Source organism: Oryx dammah, unplaced genomic scaffold (assembly GCF_014754425.2).
Source record: "Oryx dammah isolate SB20612 unplaced genomic scaffold, SCBI_Odam_1.1 HiC_scaffold_10, whole genome shotgun sequence".
NCBI classification, from domain to species: Eukaryota; Metazoa; Chordata; class Mammalia; order Artiodactyla; family Bovidae; genus Oryx; species Oryx dammah.
This window is the reverse complement of record NW_024070194.1, coordinates 70,803,710-70,822,240: the sequence shown is the minus strand read 5'-3', so window position 1 is coordinate 70,822,240 and position 18,531 is coordinate 70,803,710. Positions and strand designations below refer to the sequence as shown.

General features: G+C 43.9%; 1 protein-coding gene across 1 annotated transcript in view; it reads right to left on the bottom strand.

Annotated features, from left to right (window-relative positions):
- The window catches only part of SFMBT2 (Scm like with four mbt domains 2), a 176,632-nt gene that overhangs the window by 87,039 nt on the left and 71,062 nt on the right, over positions 1-18,531 (bottom strand). Inside the window, exons 5-7 of the mRNA XM_040248245.1 lie at positions 12,553-12,641; positions 10,630-10,876; positions 2,184-2,281 (exon numbers count right to left, since the gene is read on the bottom strand). Of these exons, the coding sequence (XP_040104179.1) occupies positions 2,184-2,281; positions 10,630-10,876; positions 12,553-12,641 (434 nt within the window). The remainder of the gene's footprint in view (positions 1-2,183; positions 2,282-10,629; positions 10,877-12,552; positions 12,642-18,531) is intronic.

Below are 18,531 nucleotides of genomic sequence, written 5' to 3'. Positions count from 1 at the left end.
CTCAGAAACCAGTAACAGCAGGTATGTCTGAAACTGCAGATGAATGGAAGGTGATAAAGCAAAAAGCGTGGAGGGCTGTCTGAGAGGCAGTCAGATCCCAGACATCCTTCCCTCTCCAACTCTACAGACCAGGGGTCCCCAAGTCTCCTGTGAAGACGATAAAGCAGGTGGCCCCTAGTCTGTGGGTGCAGGTAAGATACAAACTCAAGGTGGAAACCCCGAGCCCTGTTCCTGCCACTCAGCTTCTAGAACGCAGGTAGCTAGACCTGAACCCCTGGTGGGAAGCTGAAATTCTCCTCCTTGGAAATCAGCTAAAGAGAAAAAAACCATCACACAAAGAAGAGGCTCCCGTACTACGGAGGTCTTGCTACACGGCCCAGCCCCGCCCTCAGCGTTCACATCTCCCTCTTACTCCAGAGCACGGGGAAGGATACTCAGACACCCAAGGACAGCCTCGAGCAAGAATGACAGAAACCAAAAGCAACGTGGAGAAAGCAAAACTATTCCGGATAAAAAACAACTTGACAAAAATCAGTACTTCCAACAAGAAACACTCGTGCTTGCAGGATGAAAGAACAGGAGGCCATCAACAGGAGCACTCACAGAAAAAAATGCCAAACGAGTGCTCGTGAAAACACAACAGCACACGTGAGTGGAGAAAACGTCTGAGAACAGAGCAAACGGAGCAGAAGATGAAACATTGAAATGAAGGAAAAAAAGTGGCAGTGCCAGGCCAAGAGCCCCACATCCACACAGTCACAGGTGAAGAAAATAAAAGAGATGGAAGACAGGACTTGAGAAGAAACATCTCCAAAATTAAAAGGCATGAGCGGCAGTCACCCAACGTACCCTGCCCTCTGGATGGACACAGACACCTGCAAAGGTCAATCGTCGTGAAATTTCAGAACAGTGGAGAAAAAGAGAATATACGGTGCCAGAGGAGGAAAGGAACAGTGAGTAACTCCGGATTCTCGACAAAAGGGACAGCCAACCTAGAATTCCAGACACAAGCTATCAGAGACGTATGGAGACAGAATCACAACTCTCTCAGTCCGTCAGGATGAGGGCAGAGCAGGCTGCCAGGGCTAGAGGCTACGCGGTTTTATCATCTTCGTAACCTGAGGACAAAACGCCAGAGTAAGCCAGCTCCAGATTGTTAATGACACCTGACTCGCCCCGACCACGCTCTGAAGAAGGTCCCACGGCCCCCTTGAGGCCTCGCCGCCCAGAGCAGATGGGAAGCGTGGAGTCACTGCACAGAAATGCGGTGCTGGGTGTGTTCTGAGAACCCGAGGTGGACAAGCAGAGACTGTAAACCGACGGACTGCAGTCTGCGTTACTAAGGGATGGCCAGCACCTGGAGTTCAGGACGCAGTCTGCGTTACTAAGGGATGGCCAGCACCTAGAGTTCAGGACGCAGTCTGTGTTACTAAGGGATGGCCAGTACCCGGAGTTCAGGACGCAGTCTGGCTGATGACCCAACCAACTCCCCAAGGTCAGCTCAGGACTGTGCCTACCTAACTTCCCTGAAAACTCAGTGGAAGGTGAGGCCCGTTTAGTACCCAGGCCATGTCCGGCTACCTCCACTCCAGAGAGCAAGAAAATGCCGTCTCCTCCAACAATCAGGGCTGGTCTCGCTCCTCATGTACACGTCAAGAGTAAGGTGTATAACATTAAGGAAAACATACGTAGGTAGTAACACAACACAGACAGGCAAGGACATGGTTAACACCAAAGTCAGGGATCTGGTTACCCAGAGGCAGGAGCTGTCTGAGCCATCATGGAAAACATCATTTTTTTTATCAAACAAATAACAAAATTAGATTGCTCTATTTTCTTGGGCTTCTTTGGTAAGGAGTGAGAGGGTGAAAATGCGATTTCTATAATCTCATATGATGGAAAAAGAACTGTAAACCTTGAAAAAAAATTTTAGATTCGGATTATCTTATAATATCTTTATTAATTATTTAATAAAAAGGTTTAAAGCATTATCTTGGAACGTGGGTATTTGGGAAGATTACAAAACTGAGCAAAATGGAACAGACAGTGTTTTAAACAGTTAAAATGGACACCAGTCAAGAAGGTAGCTTTTTAAATAGCGGGAAGTACTGGGAGGCAGGCAACTTCTTAACAGGGTTTATTCTCAAAAAGAGTAGATAAATTGCTAGGAATCAACATCTTACCTTAAACACTTCCATTGGAAGAGGAAACTGAGCAGCGTCAATAAGAGATTTCTCCAGAGCACGTTTCCACTCTGAGTCCGTCTTCAAAGGATAGATTTCTGTATCAACAGCAAATCACATAAGAGTTTAAGGGCTGAAACGTTCTACCGGGTGGTTCTTTGCTCAATTTTATCTTCTCAGGGTTTCATAATAACTTGGCAGGCTCAGCGGCTGTAAGCATTCACACCCTGCCCGCCATAAAAAGACACCTGCTAAAGAGATTTCCTTAAGTTAAATAGCAACTTGGGATTCTGCAATCCGAAATAAAGAATTGACTTAATAGGGCTCTTCTTCAGGGACTACCTGCATGCATTCTGTATGTAATCTGATGGACTACGTCACGTTCATCACACTTTCATCCATCCTCAGCCCCAAATTCCACACATCACCGGGGAAGTCATATCAAATGATGAAGAACTTATTATCTAGTAAGTTTCTAAATGAGAAGACTCTTGTCTGGCATTTTCAGTTATTACAACCTATTTCTCACTAAATCTCTAAGCTCTCATATGCTAAAAATAGTCCACATAAGCCAGGAAATTATGAAAAGGTAGATTAAAATTTACCAACCAAGTTTAATATTTGCACTTGAAATATTGCTAACACATCACATGTTGCCCAGGTTTCCACCCACAGTGGGGAGAAGGGATTTATGAAGGGAGGTTACACCGTCTGAATACAAAATTAGAAGAACAAAATTGTCAAGAGCTGTTTTTACCAGTTGCTGAAACTGCAGGGGAATTTTATGATCTGATCTCAACAGATTTAAGACCTTATCAAACAGGATTTGCAGAAGCGCTCACTTGCAGGAGATATGTTTATACCTTCGCTATATCAGCTCAGGCTACTTCACACAGATAGCTAGGATATGAATACCAATTTAAGCACAGTTAAAAGGCAACATTAAGCCTTTGGGGCTGTATTTCTAATTTCTTGCATGTCTGCTTTTTAGCAGGCAGCCATATATTTTGATGCTTATAGTGTCTGAACTCACCTTGAGCTTGAACCGCCTGTGTTTTAGCAGTTTATTTGGTCTTTGCAGACTATCACAATTATGGTGGGCAAGCGGTGCTGCTGGAAGGGGCCAGGTTATCAATGCCCTGCCCACCATCACTCGTCAGCTATGTCAAGTCCCATAAAGGATACTTAATGACAATTCAGACTCTACTTGTATAAATTGTCTACAACCCTCTCTAGCCTTTTATTTATGCTCTTACACCTCTGCGGAATTCTGTCCCCCAATTTGGTATTTCGGTATCAGAGCAAAAATAGAATGAGATTCTTTTCGGTAGACACATTCAGGGGAATATACTAAGCCACTCCCCCAATAAACACCTTTGCAGAGAATGGTCCCTCCAACCTCCACAGGTGAGAAGGCGGGGGGCCAGAGGGAGAAATTACTTATCACAAGGTCCCACAAAGAGGAAGAGGGACCAATTCACGGAGCCTTATGAAGTGTCCTGGGAGGGTGAGGGGGATTCCCTGGGATGCACTGGTGCTCCAGCTCAGGGCACTGCATCAGAACCTCGGGAAAGAGGAAAGCAGCTCAGGTTTCTGGAAGCACAGCCCAGAGGACACCAAGCGCAGCAGCTCCAGAGGGGGTCAGATGCGCCAAATGTGCTCAGTGCTCAGCCCTGTCCGTCCCTTTGTGACCCCCTGGACTGTAGCCCATCAGGCTCCTCTGTCCATGGGGATTCTCCAGGCGAGGATACCAGAGGGGGTCGCCATGCCCTCCTCCAGGGGATCTTCCCAACCCAGGGATCAAACCCACAGCTCCCACATTGCAGATGAATTCTTTACCAGCTGAGGCACCAGGGAAGCCCCAAGAAGGGGGCCAGGAAGGAACAACAAACAAGATCCTGGACTTCCTAAGTACAACAGGAACAGACCCACTTTTCTAGGGTTCTGGACGCAGGTGGATGGGGAGCTCAACATCATAACAAAAGGAGAACCAAGTCATAAAAAAGGAGGGTGACTTCTAAAGACAAGGTTAAAGGAAGGTCTGCAGACATACAGGAAAAGAAAAAAGAGGAGAAAGTACCGCTCCCTGAACTCCCACAGTCTGTAACTGAGGACTCTTGAGTTAGGAGGAGCCCCTGAGACAGAGGAGGGTAGAAGAGTGGTTAAAATTACCCAAGGCTGAGTAACTAGACTCCAACAACAACAACAAAAAAGATAAAAGGGCTGCTGAGTTATCAAAAAATAATATGCTGAAATTGAACGAGTGGGATTATGGTCTGACAAATTATTATATAAATTAATGTAATTTTTACCTCTAAAGAGAAAGGTAAGAGAAACCATATTTAACCAAAGAAAGGTAAAGAGAAACCATTAACCAAAAAGTTAAAAGAAAAAATTACTCAAGACCAGAGCAATGAAAACCCAACATGGTCAGATCCAAACTCAGATCTGAGCACGGAGATGGGCAGCGATTTCTCTGCGGCTCAGAGAAATGCTCACAGCCTGTCCTGACAGCTGGCAGAGCAGGACTGGACCAGTCGTGACACCCCAAGGGGCTGCATCCACCTGATGCCATGTCTGTTCCAGCAAACCAGAGAGAAGTGTCATAAAGCTAGTACTTTGATCTGAATGCAGGTCCCCCTAAAATTCATGCTGAAATACTCAAGGTGATGGCCTTAGGAGCTGGGGCCACTGGGAGGTGACGAGATCATGAGAGTGGACCTCCCAGGATGGAATCAGTGCCCTTTTATAAGAGAGATCCCAGAAAGATCCCTACCCCTCCTCCAGGTGAGAACACAGTGAGAAGACATGTCTATGAACCAGGAAGTAGGTCCTCATCAGACACTGAATCTGCTGGTGCCCAGATCTTGGACATCCAACCTCCAGAGCTGGGAGAAATCAAGGTTTCTTGTTTATAAGCCCCCCTCTTTCCCATCTGTTACAGCAGCTGGAATAAAGGAAGATACCTAGGAGATCTCGCCGGACTTTCATCTCTGTCCTACAATCTCAAGATGCTTTGTCTTCATGCTGAGGATATTAAATTTTAATACAGAATTTAATCCCACGGCAGGGCACATTGTCTTAAAAGGTGAAAAATTAGCTGCAGTTTTGTCAGTACCCTTGGCCACCTGCAGAAGCTAAACACCTCCTAGTTTCAACAAGCAAAGGACAATAGTCTGTGTGTGTGTTTCATTAGACTAAGAGGTGCTTGGTTACACCAGCAAGTTTATGGACAATAAATAGTACCATTAAAAGAACATAAAACATGTTCTTAAAGTGATCGTGTTGCTGGTAATTAAATAGAGTGTATCATGTCCATTTCTGTTGCTAAGAAGTTAAGAGGCAATTAAAACCCGTCCTAACTCATCTTGAACTAGAAACCTAAGTGAAAACGAGGTGTCCACCTCTGCAGACTGGCCATCCATCTCATGGAAAGTGCAGGAGGAAGAAGGGCGAGTGAAATACTCATCTCACAGGCTGAAGTAAGTACAGGCCTGGAGGGGCAATCCTCTTTATTTATGCACCCCACATCCCCCCTCCTTCCTTCTCCACCAGCCTCGGACCAGTGAGGAAAGGCTTGCCTATGCTCCTTCATAGACACTGTGAAGTACTGTGGACTGAATGCTTGTGTCCTCCCAAAATTTGTATGTTGAAGCCCTAACCCCTTGATGTCATGGAGCTTTGGGAAGTAATTAGGTTTAGATGGGGTCAGGAGGGTGGGGCCCCCGTGATGGGATTAGTGCCCTGGCAAAAGGAGACACCAAAGAGCTCTCTTGCAAGTGCATGCTCGCTCTCTCTCAACATACAGATAGAGACATGCATATATACTCATCTCCATGCACACATGGAGAAGAGGCCAGGGGACTTCTCTGGTGATCCAGTGGTTAAGGCTTCATGCTTCCAATGCAGGGAATTTGGGTTTGATCCTTGGTGGAGAAATAAGACCCCAAATGTCATGCAGCATGGCCAGAAGATTAAAAAAGAAGAAGAGGCAGCCAGGTGAGGACCCAGCAAGAAGGTGGCCATCTACAAATCAGGAAGAGAATTCTCACCAGCACTTAACGCTGCTGATGCTCTAACTCTGAACTCCCATCCTCCAGAACTGTGGATTTGTATTTTTCAAGGCTCAACCCCTCAGTCAATGGTATTTTGTTAAGGCGGCCCAAGCTAAGATAAAAAATAATGATTGTTTTTGGAATAAAAACAGTTCATGTAGGAAGCATCTGAATTAGATTCAGAAACGTCTAGCTCCAGGCACTATCTAAAATAAAAAGAAGGTGGGGTGGGGGGGGATGGTTGACATTAAGATTTTGAAGGGAAAAGATATACAGAAGAATATAGAGATAAGGATTTAAGGATTTTTCTTAAACCTCAGAAGCTTCATCTCTTTAGTTTCTGCAAAAACATGTCAGATTCTATCTGCTTTCTAAACCTCCGAAAACATAAAAGCAGCTGGTGGGGGGAGAATGAGGTGAGAGGGGGGTTCAGGATGAGGGGACACATGTATACCTGTGGCCTATGCATGTTGATGTATGGCATAAACCATCACAATATTGTAAGGTAATTATATTCCAATTAAAATAAATTTAAAAATTAAAAGCAGGTGGGGCCTCTAAATGACTCCTGGACCTCAACAGTCTACTTAAAATTCTTAGAAAATCAAATATAACCTTAATACTCTAATCACAGATTGAATATTTAGCAAATACCAATCACCTGAGTAACAGCAGGAAAGCAAACATGGGGTGACTCCCATTTTACAGATGTGAAAACTGAGGTTCGAAGTAGAGGAACTCACTCAGAGGCTCTGGGGCCAGTGACAAACTGGAAGGAGAGGCCCACTTGGACCCTGACTCCAAGCACAGGTTCCTTTCCCTCTGTCAGGTTTCTCAAACTCGAGTCACATGGGGACCTTTTTAGAGGAAGAAATTCCCATCCTGAACACCACAGACCTCATATCCTGGAGCTGTCCCAGGTGTTAAAGAGATCGCGTCTCTACTTGCTCAGAAGCTCCACTAATGCTTCAGGGCAAAGTGAGCAGCACAGTCTAGGGGCATCTCCACCAGGCTCTCCCCTCCGAATTGGCTTCCAAACTCCCATCAATGATTTGGCTCCTGGGAGGTGGACTTGGCTAGTTCCTTCCTTCTGTCTAGACACATCTGAATTTTTATTCAGTCAACTCACTTGACACACAGTTACTGAGCACCTACTACGTGCTGGACAGGGTGTCAGGGGGCACAGGAGAGAATGGGTCATGCAGTTTGAGTTCAGCATCCAAGTTCTGGATGAAGTGAGGGCATGAGAAAGCAGTGTTCCAAAAGAGGAGAGACACACAGAAAAGGTGGGGACCACAGAGGAGGCCACACGCCAGAAAATAAGCATATGAGGGGAGGCGTCAGGGATGCAGGGCTGGAAAAAGTTCCAGGCCTGTCAAATCATGCTCTGCCTTCCATTCAGCACTGAAGAAAGGGCACCTCTGGATTCCCCGTCCCGCCCGGATAACACCTGAATCACTAAGAATGCAGGAAGCCACTGCCCTCCGATGATTACAGGCATTTCACCATCTTCCGTTCTCTCGTCTGGTCTTTGCTAAAGCTGGACTCCTGCCCCTCAGCACCTGCACCCCTGATGGCGGGTGGAGTAGGGTGGCCGCACCCTCTCTCTAATCTCCCATCCACCATCCCGTGTTCTCTGATTCCATCCAGGAATGAATGGGATGCAGGCTTCTCGCTGGCAGACAGCATAACAGCCAGCACCTTCTCCTCCAGTGTTTGAAGACCTACGCGCCACGTACTACCTACCACCTATTTCTATACCTCTACCTTCACTGAACAGTTGAGAAATACTGTGTCCTTTAAGAAACAGAAAGTATCAGGAAAAGAAAGGAGTTGTTGTCAGCACAGCAAAGAGGATAGGGTGACCTGGCACAACCTCACTCTCAAAGTCCAGGCAGCCCTCCAGGCCTGCAGTTCCTGAATATTCCACCTTTGGCAGAAGGACCCCCGAGGACAGTAGAAATTGCAGATAGAGAAGCCTGAGAATATGGAACCTGTGGATGGGAAGATGGCGGATGTAGAACATCAAACCTGCGAATGCAGAAGGTCAACTGTACTGCACTGTTTTATATCAGGGACTTGAGCTTCACTGGATTCTGGCATCCGTGGGGATCCTGGGACCAATCCCCTGTGGATACCCAGGGATGACTCTACCCAAAGTGCCCCTTATCTGTGCTCCTTGACCACCCTTCCATCTCAACTTCTTACCAACCACTGTGATGAACATTCATTTACTCAAGTGTGTTTGGGAATAAGAAAAATGGTCTAGTGCTCTCTGTGCCAGTCTGAAAGCTCACTCCCACCTAGACTTCAGTCAAGGAAAGAGAACTGCCATTTTAGCTTAACAAGTCACACCGTGTCCTCAAACTAATTTATAGAAACCCAAAGGACTGGATTCTGTTCCCGGGTGGTATTCTGCTGAATCAGGTAGAAGTCAGAGTTCATCTTGTAACTACTGCATCTGAAGAACTCAAAATCATACTTGGGGTGACCTTTCACCTTTTAATGTCTTTCCATCCACAGCCTTTCCTGTTGACAGTTTACATGTTGAAAACACAAGTACTTGATGAGGAATGCCTTTCCCAAAGGCCTTCCCTCTTCAGTGAAATGAACAATTCATGGTCAGAAAATTATTATGAGTAAATACAGTCTATTCTTGTCTTATAAAGACATCAAATTATCTTAAAGAGAGAGAGGGGTCTCTTCCTTTATTCAAGCATTTCCCTAGTTTCTAGAGGGACAGTTTCCATTCTAGCCATTGAGTATGAGCACAGGAGAGGGACATTACACAGAGTCTAAGAGCTATTAGTCATCCTTTGCTTTGCTATAAATTTACACTGGCAATTATATATTGCTCTTAAAATTTTACAGCAATTAGATACTAAGATTGATACACCCAACTTTCTGCATGAAGTAAATTTCTCCTGTTAGGTTATGAATCCCAAACCTTGGGAGCTAAGGCCTCTCCTCACAAAACCAACAGGCCTTTCATTTGTAATCATATCCCCAAACTACTCAGGGTATAAGTGGATTTCTTGCCTGCTTCTCATAACATTGACAACAACAATACTAATAAAATACCACGTTATAGGTTTATACGCCTGTCAAATCCAACACAAATGCAAACACATGACATGGAGAACCAGGACATTTTTCAATCAAAGCCCTTGACTGACGGAAAAGGGAAATATGACTCCTCTGCTTCACGTCCTCAAGACCAACTCTGGCAACTAAGATGGGAGGGGGAAAGGCTCTGGCAATTTTACAGAAGGCAAGAGCCAATTCTTAGCTTCCAGTAAACCTGTGAAATTGACCAGAATGAAAATCAGCAGATTTGGGAAGATGTATTCCTTCCTTGGCATCTTTAATTCCATGAGAATCCAATATTTTTGTTCTACAGCTGTCTATCAAAAGGTTGATAAGCCCAGTAAGAGGCAGCAGGGGAAATTGTGTGGAAGAAGAAGGGGACCTGGGAATCTGAATTTCAGCACATTCCTCCAAAAAACTGTGCAATCTTAGACATGGAGCTAAAACTCAGTCTCAAATTTTCTCTGCTGTAAGAGGAAATATTCACCAAAAAACATGTAGCACTTTTCTGGAATCAAAATAAACAACCTAACAGATGTAAAATCACCTGGCAGGTAGAAAACATTCAAGAATGGTTATTTTTGTAAACTCTTGAGTTTTTGCTCAGTTGGGTATGTGAGGAAGCATGATGTAGTCTTCTACCCAGTTAAATCTCTGGAAAGGCATTTATCAAGGTACTTGAAGCTATTTAAAAATCTATGATGCACCAGGGGAAAAAAGCATGATGGTTTTCTTTTTTGCTATTTCCAGGTCAGGACAGATAATGTAACAATAAGCATTTTATTTGAATCTGCATTTTACTTGAATCTACAGATGGATGAATGGGTGGGTAGATGAATCTATGGATAGAAGGTTAGATGGGGGGATGGATGGATGGATGGATGGATGAGCGGGTGAGTGGGTAGATGGGTAGGTGAATGAATGGATAGATGGATGGATGGCCATGGGTAGAAGGGCAAATATTTCAGAACCTACTTGCAAGACTATCAAATTCCTAAAGAAAAACAGAGAATATCGCCCAGTCCTCATGCACCACATTTTTTATTTCCAAACCAGTGATTCCAAAGGAACCAGATCAGCTTTTCCACAGCCTCCCGCTCTGCTTTCTCATTTCAGAACACTATTCATTGAGGTCTTGGGTTCCATTCACAACAGAGAGTGTTTGAAGTTAAAACACTTCCTGTGCACAAGTACAAATGGGAAAAGACACCACAGAGCTAACACATTTTCCAGAGAGACATCCAGGAAAATAATCACATCTCTTCCGACAACACTTGAGAGCGGCTGAAGCTCCCGCCCCTTACCTGAAGGTGGGTCCATTCTGTATTTATTCTCTTGACACCAACCAACTGGTCGAAGTCTGTAATCCAAGTAAAACAACCACTGGTCATAGGATTCAGTGTCCTCCAATCCCACATAGCGAAGGCGTAATCTTCCTCCAGCATTCTCAAGCACACTAACTATCCAGTACTGAAAAGGGTTCTGAGAGTCCTGCAGCTCTATTAAGGAATCAACTGTAATGAGGTCTATAGGGCCTTTCCCTCGCAGAGGCTGTTTAAACAGAAGCAAAACTCCTTATTTTAAACTTTATTTTCAGGTTCTCATGGAAACAGATGACAGCAGAAGATAATTTTTTTTTTTTCCACACCATCATCCAAGCTATTGGCAAACAGTCTGGTGTTTCCCCTCCACCCCCACCCTCTTCTCCCACCCCCCACCCCCGCCCCTCCTGCCCCACATCCATCTTTCCCAACTCGGTATGCAACAACAAAACCACAAGCAAATAGAAAATAACAGTTTGTGCTAAGTTCTCACCAAACAAATCACCCTTCCCAGATACAACTACACTTGTGAGGAACGAGGGTGCTTTGAAGACGTGTCCCACCAAATTTGCCTCAAACTGGAAAACAAGTGGGAACAAAACGTCTACTTTTCCAAGAGATGGATCCATCTGATGTGGGGCCATCAATTTCCACCTTTACTCAGCAGACGTCTGTCTTACGACGGCCCTGCTCTCATAATCAACACCCTCTCCTACCTGTGATGACACGCATAAAGCGTTAATACGTGCGGCGGACATTCTCAATGAATGCCTGCTGCAATACACACTAATAATCAGCTAAATTAGACTACTGGGCAATTTGTACACTTCACCCCACAGCTGGTTTGGAGAGTGTATATGTCTGCCCCTTCTAAGCAACCTTCTTAGCACATGTTTGCATACGAAAAGGGTGTTTGTTCAGCCAGCCCTGTAGGCAAATATGCTAAAAAAATTAACAAAGTAAGACAATCGGTCCTTTTGAAAGGGTGAGCAACCATTACTTTGATTTGTCAACCAAACAATTAGTAGCCACCAAGATACAAAACTGCATTAGGCAAAATCACGACAAAACAAAACCAGACAACCCAGTATGAGTCTGTGGTATTCCAAAATTTCAGTATCATTTATGAAAGGCAGGAAATTTATGGTTAATGTTAAGAGAATAATGAGACTGTCAAACTCTGTATCATATTCTTGGTCATTCATCATGTTTTCCCCTTTCTCAGGGGCATTCTTCAAAAACAGATTTGGTAACTCAATAATTATTTATGACAGTGCAGTCCTCTTATATACTGTTCTAGTATATAAATATTAAAATGTATCAGAATAAAATTATTTTCAAATAACCCATTTTTTTCTTCAGTACCTTAAAACCACCTTAACCATATTTAAATATGGTTAGTCATTTCTCCTCTTGTTTTACAAGGGGGACTAATTCAAATATGATTTAACACGTGTGTTTAAAAACTGGGGCTATGCATAAATAAAACAGCTAATCATTTATCAACACAGTTTGAGGCTACACCCCAGCACATGAATGCTTAGTTGTCACTTCAACAAAATACGTTTTTCTACAGGATTTTATATGCATTCACGAACAAAAGATAGACTCTTAAATGTACAAGATAGCAGGTAACTATCCTACCATGTTATTATTTTAAAGTATGTTCCCATAAAAGCAAATTTTCCACTTATGGATTGGACCATAGGTGAAGACACTTCGGTCCCATTAGAATCAGTCATCTAAGTGATTCGGGAAAAGACATGACATTATGCTATTTGTACACCAATGTCCATGTGGACTTGTGCACCCATAGAAGGATATATGCAAAGGTGCTCTTAGCTGTGAGCTCATGTTAACTGTGAAGCTTCAGATGACAGAGAATAGCTGGATAACAATACATACACCTTCCAGAAGGCTGGCGGGGGCTGTCCGGGAACCAGTCAAATCCCGAATGAGAAATTCTGTCCAGTCTGTATACTTCTCTTTGATAGCTGGTGAGACAAAGGAGAAAACACACACACACACACTTTAACAAAGCAATGGAGAATCCCAGCACCTTTCCGTACACATGAGTTCTTTCATGATGTTTCTTCATCTCAGATAGTGTGCTTAAAGGAAGAACTAAAATGGCAACAACGGACCTGCTGCCGATGGGTAACGGTCTCATTGAACACGTGCCTAGGTTTTGCTGGGCATCAGAAAGGTGAAAGAACATGAGACCCTGAAGTCTGATTGTCTGTTTAGAAACTTCTGTAAACAACCAAGGAGATGTTTCAAAGCACAGAATTTAGGAGGCTCGAAGAAGAAAAGAGGGAACAGAAGAATCGGAGAAAGTTTTCCAGGTAGAAAATAAAGCCAGGCTCTAAATTATAATAAAGACTTATCACTCAGGCAGAGAAGAGAAAGGAGGGATTTTCAGGCTGAGAGGAACAGTGAGAGCAATGAAGGGAGGGAGGAGATGGAGAAAGAATGTCCCTCAGCGGCACACGGTCTGGCTGGAGCACAGAACGTAATGCTAAGTGGCAGGAACAAAACTGTGGACAGGCCAAAAAGGCAGCACCCATGTTTAATAGACAAGAAATCTCTATGTGGAATCTAAATTTAAAAAATGATATAAGTGAACTTATTTACAAAACGGGAACACGCTCACCAATTTCCAAAACTCAGTTACCAAAGGGGAAACGTGGCAGGGGGTATAAATTAAGACTTTGAGATGAAACATATACAGACTACTATTAATACGTATAAACCAACAAGGATCTACTATATAGCACAGGAAACTCTACTCAATATTCTGTAATAACCTATATGAGAAAAGAATCTGAAAACGAATGGATATATTATACATATAACTGAGTAACTGCTGTACATCTGAAACTAACACGCCATTGTAAATCAACTATTTTGTTGTTCAGTGGCTAAGTCATGTCCAACTCTTTATGACCTCACGGACTGAAGCATGCCAGGCTTCTTCCCTGCCCTTCACAATCTCCCAGAGTTTCTCAAATTCATGTCCATTGAGTCGGTGATGCCATCCAACCATCTCATCCTCTGCTGCCCCTTTCTCCTTCTGCCTTCAATCTTCCCCGACATCAGGGTCTTTTCCATTGAGTCAGTTCTTTGTATCAGGTAACCAATGTATTGGAGCTTCAGCTTCAGCATCAACTACATGCCAATAAAAAAGTTTTAAAATCAGGAAACCTCTGCATAACATCAATCTGGAAGCAGCATAAAGGCTTGAAGGGAAACAAAGAAAGCCCATGGCAGAGAAGTCTACAAGGTAGAGGTTGCTGTTCTCTTAGTGCAAATGTGATAGGGCCCCAAACAGCACAAAAGAACACTGCATTTAAGACAGCTTTCCAAAACAATGGGCTTCCAGGGTGGCTCAGACGGTCAAGAATCTGCCTGCAGTGCAGGAGACCCAGGTTTGATCCCTGGGTCAGGAAGATGCCCTGGAGGACAGCACAGCAACCCACTCCAGTATTCTTGCCTGGAGAATCCCATGGACAGAGGAGCCTGGCAGGCTATAGTCCATGGGGTTGCAAAGAGTCGGACATGGCTGAGCAGCTTCCACTCCACACTAGGTTCTTTCAAAGCAAGATGCAACTATTTAGCTGAAACCTGAAGGAACAGAGTTATTACCAAAGGAAACTAGGCTGTATGAGTGGTGGGAAAGTTCAGGTGTGGGGAAGACCTGGGCTCTGAGCTGGGCTCTGCCATCACTGGCTGCATGACTTCAATCCATCCAACTTCTCTTGTATTCTTTCCTCTGATGCTACAACATGTTGCTTGTATGATGCTATAAGGATTAAAGAAGATACACTTGCTGGTAAAATATAACCGTATCTGGCACATTTATTCAATTAACAGCCTCTCTAGTTCTGTTACAAGTGTATATTAAATTATTACACATTCTCACCCAATGTTTATCACTGAGTCCCACAAACTCCAGACTGAAACTTTCAACGTGCTTTGGCATGGTCCCACCTGCTAATAATGCAATATCGCATGGCACATGAGGATTCAGCAAATGAATTTTGGGGACTTCCCTGATGGTCCATTGGTTAAGCCTTCTCTTCCAATGCAGGGGTACGCGGGTTTGATACCTGGTCAGGGAATTAAGATCCCACATGCCATGGGATGTGGGCAAAAAAAAAAAAAACTGCAAAAAAGAATAATATGTGTTTTTTTAAAAATCGATTTTGGGGGCAACTCAAACATTCAGCACATAGGAAGGGCTGATTTAGAAATGCCATTTCCTTCCCAACCCTGGGATCGAATCCATGTCTACCATATTAGCAGCCAGGTTTATTACTGCTAGTGCCACCTGGGAAGCCCCTTGAGCACAAAGTGTAGTTTATTAAAGAAATGAGGCGACGGAGAATCCTGAATTATAAATGGAAGCACCTTCACATGCTATTAAGAATAAAAGACCATAGAGGTCTCTCCCTTGGAGATTTTTAAAGGAAAGAAATCTGTATTAATATTTCACAGAGGGTCCAAATTACATTGTTCCTACAATCCAAGGAACAGATCATAAAATGATTCAACAGGGTTAATAAGCTCCTTCTATGTGCCATGGACCACATCACATACTACTAGGGTTCAAACGTATAGATAACAGTATTTCTGTCTAAAAACAGCTTAGAAGACGATACAGCTTGTAAAGAGTGTCATAAAAGTCACATACACATACTCCTTAGAACTTAAAATATACAGAATGGAGGGAAAGTTTCTATTCAAACTTTCAGAACCCTTTCCACTGCATAAATATACTTGAATAATTACAAATAAAATGCCCAAGAGGGTAACTGGTGGGTGGTAGGGGAGTGCAGGTTCCACTAGGCAAACTGCCATACTGAGCTGTCTTCTGAAGTGGCTGCACCCTGCACACAGCAGCAGCTCTGAGAGATGGAGATGCTTCCCCACGCCACTCCCAGCCTCCCACATCCCTGGGGCCACCCCGCCCTGCTCCCCTTTTCTCTCTGTGCTGGTTGTCTCTTCCCCTTTCTCTTCCAAAGGGCTGAGTTATGGCTCTGCACCTCCTCTTCCTTCTTCACAGAAACACTTTCCCCGTCTGTCCCCAAACGACCCCTCTTCATCTCGCATCCTCCCCCATCTTCCTTAACTTCCATGACAAACAGCTATCCTCTCCTGGGATCCCACATCCTCTCCCCTCCTAGACCTAGTATAACTTATAATTACATATTCATACTCATCTGTGCAATGACAGTCCCCATCTGATGACTCCATGAGCCTGGGAACCATAACATCTCTGCATTATCACTGTATCCCCTGTAACAACCGCATAGCAGGTGTTTAATAAAATGTTGTCACCGGAGAGAAGGACTGACCGGTTAATGGTTTTAGAAACTGAGTCTTTCTTTTTGGCTCTGAGCCACGCTGCACAGCATATCAGATCTTAGTTCCCTGACCAGGGATCAAACACCACGCCCCTCCTATGTTGGAAGCACAGAGTCTTAATCACTGGACTACCAGGTAAGTCCAAATTGTTTTGTTTTTTAACTAATCTTGGGATGCCAAAGAATTTGCTGAATGCAGATAAGGAACCCGTGTTACCGTGGATGTTACACAGACCTTTCAATAAAAAATATGATTTAGCACCACAGTACACATTATTGTTGTTGCTGTTCAATCGTTAAGTCATGTCGGACATTCACAAAAGAACTGACGCTGCATTTTGCTTCTTCTTGTGTTTGCCTGGCTTGTAATTGCTTACACATGATGTAAGTTATCAAGTAAGATTTTAGTTTCAGCACACATCACCTAGAAAGAAGCAAAGTGTTAGTCGCTCAGTTGTGTCCAACTCTTTTTGATCCCATAGACTGTAAGCCACCAAGCTCCTCTGCCCATGGAATTCTCTAGGCAAGAACACTAGAGTGGGTTGCCGTTCACTTCTCCAGGGGGGTCTTCCCAACCTAGGGCTCCTGCATAGTAGGCAGATTCTTTACCATCTGAGCCACCAGAAAGCCAGAGACCATTCATTTAATTGAGTGGGCACTAAACACCTTATGAGAGAGTACAGAAATTTAATATTTCTCGAGTTCTCCTTTTGGGTGAATACACGCTATTATGCCAGTAGGCAACACTGATACTGTTCCTTTTAGACAAGGGCATCACCCAGAGATTAAAGAAACTCAAGATATTGTATATTCATAGCTTAATCCCCAAGGGACCAGCTGCTTTCTCTGAAGTGCCCTAGGACTTCTGAGCCCTAGAAACAGCCGTAATTTACACAACAAAAGCCAAAAAGATAAGACCTATTTATAACATTCTCAAGGTATAACTCATATTACTCTGCATCATATCTTTAAGAGCCTAGAAGATAAACAGCCTCTAAAACTATTAGAAGAAATTTAAAACCTTATCATTGTTCACTGGTTAGAGATTTTTATCCAATAAAATATGGAATTTCACTCAGTACTGTACATTTTCTTCTTCTCTAGCTGTCATATCCCATTTATAGGCATTTCTGCTCTTGCTTTAAACATTTTCTTGCTTTTAAAGAATACCCTTCCAAAGAGACAGCGATTTTTTTTCTCTTCAATAGGACAAATTTCCTGCAGCTCTTTTATTGGCTTTTACTGCAGAGAAAGTGTCAAGACTGAACTGATATAGCCACAAGGGTCCAGGCCTCTAAGTTCAATGGAATAAGACACTTTGTTTATTAAAGATTTACTCTCATATTCTCTCTCTCTCTCCCTCACACCACTTCTTTCTTTCTAGAGTTACTTTCTTAGCTAAACAGTTGCTAAACTTTTCTCAGGGCTCCCCATGAGAGTACATTTCAAAAAAAAATAAACTTGTAAAAAATTTAAACTCACCTGCCCTTCATATATATCTGAGCACATGAGTCAGTCTAACTTTCAACAGCTTTCACGTTACTGTGTGTAATGGTTAACTTTATGTGTCCACCTGGCTGGGCCATGGTACCCAGTTATTTGGTCCAACACTATCCTGTCTCAAGAAGATATCTTTGGAGATTTACATTTAAATCGGTAGATTTTTTAGTAAAATGGATTCCCTGGTGGCTCGGATGGTAAAGAATCTGCCTGCAATGCAGGATACCTGGGTTCGATCCCTGGGTCAGGAAGATCCCCTGGAGAAGGGAATGGCAACCTACTCCAGCATTCTTGCCTGGAGAATCCCATGGACAGAGGAGCCCAGTGGGCTACAGTCCATGGGGAGCGACTGACACGTTCACTTTTGATGCTTTCTGAGTAAAGCAGATTGCCTGCCTCTGGGGGGCCCTAAATGGGAAACCTTAAAAAAGAAGGGCCAGCTTTGCGGTTTAGAGCTAAGATGGCGCCTGGCGGAAGAGATGAGGGCGCGGCCTAAGTTGTCTGTCAAAACTTTTGATTGGCTGTCTTGATTTCTGTGCACGTAGACTGCGCGTGATCACCAGACTCCTGTTATAATGATGGCACGTGACGATTTGACCTTTCATGTGATTGGTGCAACTATGGAAAGTCCCTCGCAAACCCCTCCCTGCTTGCCTTTATAAACCAAGAGCTTACAACAATAAAGCGGAACTGTTTAGACGGAACCCCTGTCGCGTCTGATTGTCTCTCGCTCGCGGAGGGGCTGGGTTGGCGGACAGCAGGCTCACCTCTCCTCGGGACCCCTCGGCTTTGCTGAGGGAAGTTCCACTGCCTCTCTGCGGAGCGGCCCCCGCATGCCTCAATGTGGTAGGCCTCATCTGATCACTTGAAGGCTCCCCTGAGCAAGTAGGAATTATGAAGAAATCAAAGGAGAACTAAATAAACACATGGATATTCTTGTTCTTGGAGAGGAAGACTCAATTTTATCAAGATGTCAGTTTGCCCAATCGGACAGATTCAATGCAATCCACATCAACAT